Here is a 10,218-nt window from a genome sequence, read left to right as displayed (position 1 = left end):
TGTCCAGGCTCACAGCCGAAATACCCGGATTGGACAGGTATGAGTGAGTCTCTGGTCACTGTCCCTCCTCCTTCCCGCCTTATGTATCCACAGGGAAACTGAGGCTCAGAGTCCCGTAGTCACGTGCCCATACCTTAGCTAGATAAAAACTGTTAGCCACTCTTCCCATTACTCCTGCAATCCTAGGGCTCCCATGTTTTCAGAGATCGTGCTATGAATGAGCAGAAATATCTGCCCAAGAAACCACGGTCCTATTAGAAGCCCTCTCTGCCCCACACCTTTTCCCTCTCGGGACTTTTCTTTTCACATCTCCTCCTACCCCGTCCCCAACATATGCTTCAGCCCCTCTTATTCTCTACCAGAATAAATTTTAAATGCTAAAACGAAATGTCCTTTTTCTCCCTGAGAAGGTTCTTCTAAAGCCCACCTCAGAAGTCGATGGTGAGTTTACCCTGGCTCCTCATTCAGCAGGGCACAAATGTTTTCCGTTGCTCCCATCACACCAAGCCCGCACCTTGTTCTAAGCTGTCTTGAATACTTCCCCTTCTCATCCTCTTACTGCTTCTGTATCCCTTCACTTTTGAAGGACTTCATGGCCACTTCATAGAAAAAGTCTCCGAGTGGGTCTGCACCTCCTTCCCAGTGTTCTTGGATGTAAAATCTAACTTTCCCAAGGCCTTGCATGGCCTGCTTCATGGCTGCCCCTCTGGCCTCATCTAGCACCCTTCCTTGTGCTTGCTATGTTCCAGCTGCATCTGTACTGCTATGGTTCCCTTTGCTCTCACTTTTTTCATGGCTAGTTCTTCACATTTTTTAGGCCTCAAATTAAATGTTCCCTCTTTCGGGAGGACTTTACTGTCACTCTAGGTAAGTAAGGCTCTTTCAATCCCTGTCTTGGCACCCTCTTCATTTTCTCTATTTCACCTACCAGTCAGTGATTTTTTCCCCCCTGTGCCTTTCCAACTAATTACTAAGTTTGTTGAGGGGACTATGTCTGATATATATAGTTGTATTCCTAATGCTATGGCACAGCAAATATTTGTTGACAAGATAAATATGTAATTTTTCTCCTTTCTTGACAAGGTCAAATCCTCCCATCTAGCTATCAAATCCAGGGCCAGACACAGTAGATAATAATTCTTGACATCCTACTTTCCTCCTCAAGGAAGTCTTCCCTCATCACTGCTTCTACCCAAAAATGACTTCTCTCCTTTGAGCTCTCATAGCACCTAACTTGTTTGCTTTGTTGGCTCTAGCCTACTGTAACTTAAAGATCTCTATCTCTATGCACTATCTTATCTCTAAGACAAGACCTCTGTCTCAAGATCAGAGCTCCTGAAGACCAGCTTTTCACCCAATTTATATCCAGAACCCTGCTTCAGGCATTGCCTGGGTGTATCCTAAATGTTTGTGGAAAGAAATCAGTCATGTGGTGGTGGATGACAAAAGGAAAGAGTGTAAATGTCCCATAGTTTCTTATGTTATTAAAGAATTGATTCTTGCATGGTGGTAGGTGGTCCGATTCTTTAAGGAAGTGCTAAACAGGGCAATTCCCCCTCTATGCTGGCTTTTCAACTAGCGGTGAGGGGGTTCCCAGAACTTCTGAGACTTAATACCCCTCATGGGAACTCCAGAGCAAAATATCAGCTCTGTATATCAATAGTGGCAGCCCAAGTAAGGCACTGTATTTGAGAGGAAAGAAAGCAAGTAAAGAAGGAAACAAACATTTGAGTGCATGTGTTGGAGACTTTAGTCTTCTTTCTATCCTCATGATTATTTCTCAAAATAATACCAAATGTGTATAGCAATCTCTGCTTTGGGTGTTATCATGTTGGTAAGAAAATGTATCCAAGTGATCTAAGTAAGGCATCTGGCACATTTTAGTTCCTCATTAAATGAAAGCTAGTCTTTCCTTTTGCCGCCGGGGAGATTGAGGCCCAAATAAGTGTCTAACAGCACCGACCACTGCCAGGATTCAAGCCCTGATGGAGTTGAAGTTCTGAGTTCCTTCCTAAAAATTGTAAAAGCATAGGTTGTGTTCCCATCAATATGTAATGAAGTTCTTTATAGCTCTCCACTGGTAAAGCATTCAAGTCCTGTTTAAGATCACACAACTTTTGTGTCCTATTGTTCCTGTTTTCATTGCATGAAATCCCTTCAGTCTGTGTCCAAGAGCCTTCCTGATAGTTTATTGAAAATATTCTATAAAAAAGAAACAGACCTCTAAGGGAAAGAAAGAAACTCTTCTCTTCTTCCAAAGTACTGCTTTCCTCCGACTGGATAGAGCTAGAATGTCTTCTTGTGCTCCTTCTTTTACTGGGTGGAGAGGAAGGAAATGGGGAGCCCTGGAGGAGCCAAAGCCCAGGGGCAGAGCAGAGTTTGCAACTGATCAGAGCTCACCACCTGGAATGAATTGAAGTAGTCCCAGGTGAGTGTCTAAACCACCTTCGATTTGGACCATGAAGCCAAGGATTGGGGAAGATATTGCAAGTGTATCTTGAAATCAGTTTTTTTTTGGCATATGAATACAAAATGCAGGAAAGATGTCAGATTAGGAGAGGTGTCCTTAAAAGCTGGGGTTATTCCTAACATTTATTGAGTGTTTATTAGATCTTTATCCTGCAAAGTGGGCACTGTTTGTATCCCCAACTTTCAGAAGAGAAAAACCAAAGTATTGGGAGCGTGTCCACAATCCCACCAAGATTAACTGGGATTAATTGGCTCACCTGGGATTAGTGAGAGACACTGAATGTATTTCTTTTGCTCTAATGCTATTTTTTAAAAGAATAATATAACTCAGGGCTTTCTGTTTGTCTTTTTAGAACATTAAAGGTAGAAACAGGGTACAGGATTTAGGGATGCCGTCAATTTTAAATGAAGCACAGAATACTTGGGGAACGTGGATGGTCATGCACGTAAGGGACGTACTGCCACCTAGTGGCAACCTATGCTCACGACAGCGAGGCCAGCAAGAATACCAGGCCTGGGACAGGTGCTAGAAACCAACACTTGTGAGGGAAGAATCTATCAAATATTACATGTATTCTTTCCTATTTTTGAAGGTTATTTCCAAATCAATGTGGTATATGAAGTCAAGATTGTTTTCTTCAGTGATGCCTACCTTCCTTCCTCATCCTTGCCTTCTTGGGACAGCCCAAGTGGCTTTGTTTCTACACTCCTTCTAGGGCACACACTTTATTGGTGGGAATCTACTTATCTGCATGTCCCGAAGGTACAGATGTCAGCTGGGCACACTAAGGGTCTGTGAACATCCTCGCCAGGGCAGGGACTTACTCATCTTCATATCCCAAACTCCTAGAACCAGGCCTGGCACAGAAGTATCCAGTGAATGTTGAATGAACATTAGTGAATACTTTTGATCCAAACTTATCACTCTGTATGACTGAGGCCAAGATTAAGCAGCAGTTTATTTGAATACTTTAAATAGTAAACATTTGAGAAGGTGAGTGGGGAATGGAAGGGGCTTCTCAGGGAAGTGTCCAGGGCAGGGCAGGGGACTGAGGCAGCCAACCTGTTCACAGTACAGTAGATGCCCGGAACTTCTGGGTCAAACAGAACACAGCAGCCGTGAGGGCCGTGCACTGACGGGCCAGGAGTTTCACACTCAGGTCATGGTAGCCTCTCTCGCAGGTCAGCTTAGCGGCCTCCACGAACTGGTGGTAGGTGCACACCACGTCCCTCAGGCTCCCCGCCGTTTCCCTGTGCCGGGCAGAGCAGCGGCTGCAGTCCGTGAACTGGAAGCACAGGCTGGCCAGCTGGACCAGGTGCTGGAAGGTGTCACGCACCGCACGCTGCATCTCTTCGGGGGACTGGTCCATTCTGATCACGTGCTGACAGCTTGACAGGAGCTTCTGGGAGCCCATGCAGAGCCGGCTCCGGCTTTCAGAAAAGTGCCAGGTGCACTTCTCTGGGGGATGTTTGTTGCCATTCCCCCAGGAAGCTTCTAAAATGTCTTGTAATTCCAGCAGGCTTTTGGTGAGTTGGATGAAGCCCTCAGGGGTGCTGGCAGGGGCAGCTTTCAGCTGTCTCAGAGTCCTGGAGCAGTACTCTGGCCAGATGTGGCTGTTTCTCAACAGGGGCTCAGTGCTGCAGCTGTGGGCTCTGGCTGACCTCCATGGGAGAGCCAGCTGGCTTCCTGCAGAGGGCGGTGAAGTGAGGGGGGCTGTGGGGCATGCTTGTGAGTCCTGGTCTTCTTCCTCTGTCTCTAGCTGCAGGCCTCGGAAGCATGTGGCATAGGAGAACTGGCAGCTGCACTGCTCCATCCCAATCCTGGGGGCCACCATCTCATTCACACCAGCAAAACCCAAAGATGCAGCCATCCTGAGACCCGCCGAAACATCAGGATAGCTTTCTGGGGCAAAGCACAGGAAAGACTTCTCAGCAGAAAGACAGATGTTATGGCTTTTGTCTTTGCTTTCTGAGAGAGAACAGTGCTTTGAGTCTTCTAAGTGGGACTCCTGTTGGGGACATGGTAATGGCTTTGGCAGAGGAGGCTCTGAATCAGAATAGACCTGCTCAGGAGTGTCCCTTGGGGTCATGTCTTCCCCTGTCACATGGTTAGGTGGCTCTGCCTTGAGCCCATCCAGAGGGGAGGCTGATGGAATAGTCTGGTCCCCAAGCAAGAAGCCAGGGTCTAAATCTAACTCAGCCAATAGTTTTTGTTCTTGGGTCTGGCGAGTTTGGCCCAGGGTTTCTCCGCTGCACCCATGGAGCTCTCTGGGGGAATGTGGTGGAGTCTCCTCAGTCCCTGTAACAGGAGTCTCCAAGGAGAGGGAGATTATTACTCTACCAGCTGGGGCACTCACATCAATAGCCTGAGCAACACCATTCAACACATCAGGAACACCTGAGCCCTTCCCAGCTTTGTCACACAAGAGGTTAGTGCCATTTTGGTTGGCAAATTCTCCTTCACTTTCCAAAGATAGTTGTTCTTGTTGCTCCTCCTTTGCAGGGAAAGATGCCATCTTCTCTCCCGAATTTATTTCACATTCACCACTTCTAGGACTGCCTTGAGGAGACAGCAAAGGCTCTGTGTGTTTGGGGGAAGTTTCTTGCATATGATTTGCAAGTCCCAATCCTGTTTCCAACTGGCCTCCTCCTGGCTCTGGCGTATCTCCTTGAGAGACAGTATGTGGCCCTGGGCTGATGGCCAGGCAGACTTTGTCTGAGTTCAGGTCAGCACTGGAGAGAGAGGAGGTGCTGTCCCCATGCTCTCCGGTGAGTTCACTGGGGGCACTGCCATCCAAGTCCTGAAGTGGAGCTAAGGTTTGGGAAAGCCCTGCCTGAGCAGTGTCTGGGTCAGAGGGACCGGGGTTGGGACAGCAAGAGCTACTGGCCGGGGAAGTGGCGACAGTGGCAGTCTGAGGAGTGAGCCCAGCGTTCTCTTTATGGTTGGGGTCAATTCGGAGGCGAATAGCAGAAATAGAAGACACTCGAGAGTCAATGACCGACTTGGTTTCCATGGTCTCGGGCTCCATCTCCATGACCCGGGAGGCTGGATTGGTGCTTTTGGTCTCTCTCAGGGGAGCCAACAGCCCCAGGGCCTTGGTCTCCAGGAGGCCAGGCTCACCTTGCATGTCCTGTAAAGAGGACACAGTTGGGGAGGGGGCACTGAGGGCTAGATAGGGCTCCCTGTCATAGTAGCACACATCGTCCACACTATCCAGGGACGCTGATGGCACCAGCGGAAATGAGACCTGACAGGTGTAATCAGTCTGTAGGAAAGACCTTCTTTTCCTCAGGGGCTTGGCATACTTTTTCACCACTCCTCTTCTGCTTGGCTCTCTCCCATCTGGCCCAGGATTCAGGCTGTCGCTGGGGCTGCAAGTGCTAGCCTTCTTCTGCAAGGCTGTGCCATTGGGTCCTACAGAAGAAACAGCTCTGGACCCTGGGAGTCAAGAAAGGAAAAAGTACATAAAAGCAGAGAAACCAAGAGGCTTATAGAGCTTGGGCATAGGGCTCAGGGTTGCCTGGGTCCACATTGTGGCTGGGCTAAATAACCTCGAGCAAGTTAAATCTTGATTGCCTCGCTTTCTTTCTTTGAAAGATGGGGAAATAACTGTGGTGGACTTGCACACCCTGCCTGTCACCACTGCCCCTATAGCCAATCCCTGGAGCAGACCCAAAGGTGTAAACCTACTTTACCCCAGTAAATGTCATTTGGAGGGAAAAAAAGTGAACTCTCTGATGATAGTAGGCTCTCAAAAAATATTTAGCCCAGAGCCTGGCATATAATGATGATTGATAAATGTTAATTACAATTACTTTCTTTAAAAATGTTATTATTCTTACTGCATACACAGTCTCACTGCACAGGAACATTTTTATGGTTTTATCTAGAATTATGTCTAAGGATAAACATAAAATCCCTGGTGGGGTTGGGGGAGAAGTCATTGCAAGGGGGAAAACATAACTATGGCGGACATCTTTTAAGTCTTGGTTGTCCAGTATTCATTTCATCGTTTTCAGGCCATAGCACCTCAGCTTCCTCTCAGGGAATGACATCTCCCCAATGGGTATGATCTGCTGGAACTATAAATGAAGGTACCCTGTCCATGTCAACCAATGGTCAGATGTGTGACAGCCAGTCAGCCATAAATTTCCTAGAATTTCAAACTCATTGATTAAAAAATTGTAATAAAACGAGAGCACATTCTTTCCAGCCATGGAATCCTGACAATATGGTGAGATTCCTGCTCTGGTTGCTGCCTATGTTTGAACTGGTTCTTCCCCTTTGCTGCCAATTTTAGGAATTTTCTTACCACCTTCTACCACTTTTTCTTTGTGCTGACATTAACCCAATCAGCACTGCCATGCAGTTGAAATGAGTTAGTGCCAATAAAGCATCCAACACAAGGTCTGTGCTTAGGAGGTGCTCACGATAGGGACCACAGCTGTCATTATTGTCACTACGGGGGTGTGGCTGTTGAGGGAGGTTGTTTTTGACAAAAAGTGGCCATGAATCTCAGTCGCAGGTATGAGGGTTTGTGCCTACCAGGATGGACCTTAGCGAGTAGAGAATCACTTCTGTGATGAAGTTCTGGGAACCAGCCAGAGCAATTAGGCTCACAGTCCAGCACTTGAGAATCAGAGGGCTCTCATCTTCAGACCAGTTGCCTCCAAGCTGGTTGTACTTTATGAAAACCTTACCAAATCCTTGTTACTTAGACCTCTTACATCAGAATCTCCAAGGAAGCTGGGAACTAGGAACTGTCGTATTCAAACCAACTCCAGACACACTTGGTAGCTGCTGCTCTAGCCAATGACAAGAGTGTTCCTGAAGCCTTAAAGGAGAGAGGCTCCTCAGTGAGTCAGATGCCAGACCAGATCCCAGGTTCAGCAAGCCCAGTTCTGGTCCCTTCCATAGCAATGCATAGGCTCCCTGTGGAAAAGGGAGTGTCCAGTGTGGAACTTACATCCTGACCTACACTCCCATAAAGGAAGTCCTTGATGGTTGTCTGCCGTGCTCCCATCTTGCTGCCCGCACAATGGTTGACCTAGCAGGGCAAGGTTGGGGGTGTGGGTAGCAGTTGGCTGCATTATTTGGCAGCATGGCACATCTGACCAGAGGCTTCTCTGTTCCTTGTGTATACAGTCAATGAACTTAAGGTAGGTGAGAGAGAGTCACTCATTCACTTAGCAATCACACCCAGGCACCATGTGGTGGGGCCACAGAGATGAGGGAGAAACAGAGTTCCTCCCCTCAAAGGAGTTTCTCAGTCCAGTGAGGGAGAGAAGCAGTAATGCAAAATCACATAAATAAATACAAAGTTCCAGGCAGTGCTAAGTGCCAGGGAGGAAGCACCAGAGTGCTATTAAGAGGCGTGACAGGGATGGGAAGGCCTGCTCTGGTCTTGGCAATCAGCTAGTGTTCCCTGAGAGACAGGGATGGGTGGGCATCAGCATCCAAGGATAAGGGTGAGGAGTGTTACATGTGGAAGGAGCAGCATGTGTGCAGGCCAGAGGTGGGAAAGAGCTCAGCACTTTTAGAGAATGGCAAGGACTGAGTGCAGGAGCACAGAAAGAAGGCTCAGAAGAAGTGAGACAGGCAGAGGCCATGGCACAGGGGCCTCACACAGGCTGCTAAGGAGCTGGCTTTCTTCCATGAGCAAAGGGCACTCACTAGTGGGGAGGGAGCAGCAGGGAAAGGCTGAAACAGGTAAAAGGGCTACAGCTTCTCAGCCCCTAGGAGGTCAACCTCAATGTCTCTGTGCTCTCTTTTTTCAAACTTTGGCATGTGGTGTTAGTGAGTGAGTGAGTGAGTGTGTGTGTGTGTGTGTGTGTGTGTGTGTTGCAGGGATCTTAGGTCAGCTTAGGAAGTCATTCTGTGTGGAAAGACATTCCAAACTCTTGTGGAGGCAAGGATGAGGAACTTAAAAATGAGTTCCTTAATGAGCCACCAACTGCCTGTCCAGTTCTTCTGGCTTCAAGGTCTCAATTAATGTAGCTTCAGGATGCTCATGATATATTTGCTTCCCTCTGCTGGACACTCCCATCAAACCCTTTTATGTATAAATTCTGTTCACCTCACAAGGTTCAGCCACTTCCCACCTCTTCCAGGAAGCCTTCCCTGACTCCCATGGTGAATGAATGCCTCCTGCTTCTGTGTTCCCACAGTTCTATACCTCCCTTGCAACCTGGACTTGAAATCATGATACTTGTGAATTGGACCACTGGGCCCAAGGTGGCCTCCTCAAAAAAGGGACAAGGACTCTGCTTCATTCATGTTTTCCCCTCAAGGGTGGTCTCTGCCTCTAGTGGGTACTCTGGAACTGCTACTGAATCTGTAGACCTTGTGGGGGTGGGAAGCTCACCTGAGAGGGCATCTGGGGGTGTGAGCTTATCAGCGGCATCGTAGTATTCCTCATCTGAGCTGCCATCCTCAAAGGCCAGTGGCAGGTGTGGGCCCAGGGCTTCCAGCGTGGACCTGGGCTGGGCCTCAGTCCAGCCCTGCTGACCCCAGGCTGGTGGGGCACCCACCTGCCGGGAAGCTGTGCTCTCCGAGCTGTCGCTCAGGTGGCTGGCCGGGGAGACACTAGAGCACAGGTTGTAGTAGTCAGTTCGGCTGCCCTCATACAGCCTGGGGTCCAGCCTGACCACACTTAGTTCTGATCCCCAGCCGAATGGCACGGGAGCGGGGCTCTCAGACAACTCCTTCTTCTGGCACTGAGGGCTGTCCCTTGGGGCCAGATCCAGGAGATAGAGGAAGCCACTAGTTTCAATACTGCTTCTCTCTTCTTGGCCGTTGACATCAAGACTCCCTGGAAAGCCTGGTGAGCTAAAGTGGAAGAAACCGGACCTGCTGGAGGAGCAGGCGTCCAAGTCATCCTCTTCCAGGGCATCCATGGACTCGCTTGAGCCACTGGTCCTGCAGCCTCGGCTCTCGGTGTTTGCAGAGTCAGATGCCTCCGACTCAGCACTGTCTGTCATGCTGCTCGCCCCACAGGTGCTTGAGCCTCTCCTGGTCCCCTCAGGGCAGGGGTTGTCCCCAGGCGGCTGCTCCTCTTTCATGAATGGTCTGCAGAGGCCTGGCTTCAGCAGGCGTCTCTCTGACAGGGGCTCCAACACGCAGTCCACTTCAGAGGACTCCTCTGAGTCGCTGCATGCCCTGGATTCATAGCCTGTAGCACAGGGAACACCAAAACAGCATTCGGGGCTGGGCAGAGGTCATGTGCCCCCACCATCGCTCTGTCTGCCTCCCCCCACCACCATTTTCCAGATGAGAAAAACCAAGGTCCAGAAAAGTGATCTGTGCAGTTAATGCTATCCTGACGGACACAGGATCTGTGGGACTCGAAATTCCATGTTCTCCCACAACAGGTCTCCTATCCCATATCTGCCTGGACCTCCGAAAGGAGACAGGATTACCCCAGCCCTTCTTCCAAGCTGAGAGCTCCCTGTTCATGGAAACTTGAAGGTATTTAATTGGATTTCACTTCGTTATGGGCAGTATCACCTGTGCTAAGCCCCTCTTCAAATTGCAACTGTCTTGTTCTGGGCATGAAAACCAGACAGGCAATCACATTTTAAAAATAAAATAAACAATAAGACCTGATATACTGATTCAAGTATCTATGGATTTTAACCTGAGAATATGTATTTTTAGCAATATTATGGGGGGAGGTGAGGCTGCTACACTGACGCCTTCTGGAGCATGGAATTGGGGACCCACTGGTGCAACAGCGCTTTCAGGACAGT

General features: G+C 48.8%; 1 protein-coding gene across 6 annotated transcripts in view; it reads right to left on the bottom strand.

Moving 5' to 3' along the window:
* Positions 1–3,410: 3,410 nt before the first annotated feature.
* Positions 3,411–10,218, bottom strand: part of FRMPD1 (FERM and PDZ domain containing 1) — a 125,855-nt gene continuing 119,047 nt past the window's right edge. For all 6 annotated transcript variants that reach the window (XM_054688683.1, XM_054688684.1, XM_054688682.1 and 3 more), the window contains 2 exons: positions 8,835–9,641; positions 3,411–5,908 (listed from right to left, as the gene is read on the bottom strand). In XM_054688683.1, coding sequence (XP_054544658.1) covers positions 3,537–5,908; positions 8,835–9,641 — 3,179 coding nt within the window. In that variant the 3' untranslated portion in view covers positions 3,411–3,536. The remainder of the gene's footprint in view (positions 5,909–8,834; positions 9,642–10,218) is intronic.

Source organism: Talpa occidentalis, unplaced genomic scaffold (assembly GCF_014898055.3).
Source record: "Talpa occidentalis isolate TD23 unplaced genomic scaffold, MPIMG_talOcc4v2.1 talOcc4.7, whole genome shotgun sequence".
NCBI classification, from domain to species: domain Eukaryota; kingdom Metazoa; phylum Chordata; class Mammalia; order Eulipotyphla; family Talpidae; genus Talpa; species Talpa occidentalis.
The sequence above is the reverse complement of the archived record's forward strand: the minus strand, read 5'-3'. Positions and strand labels throughout refer to the sequence as shown.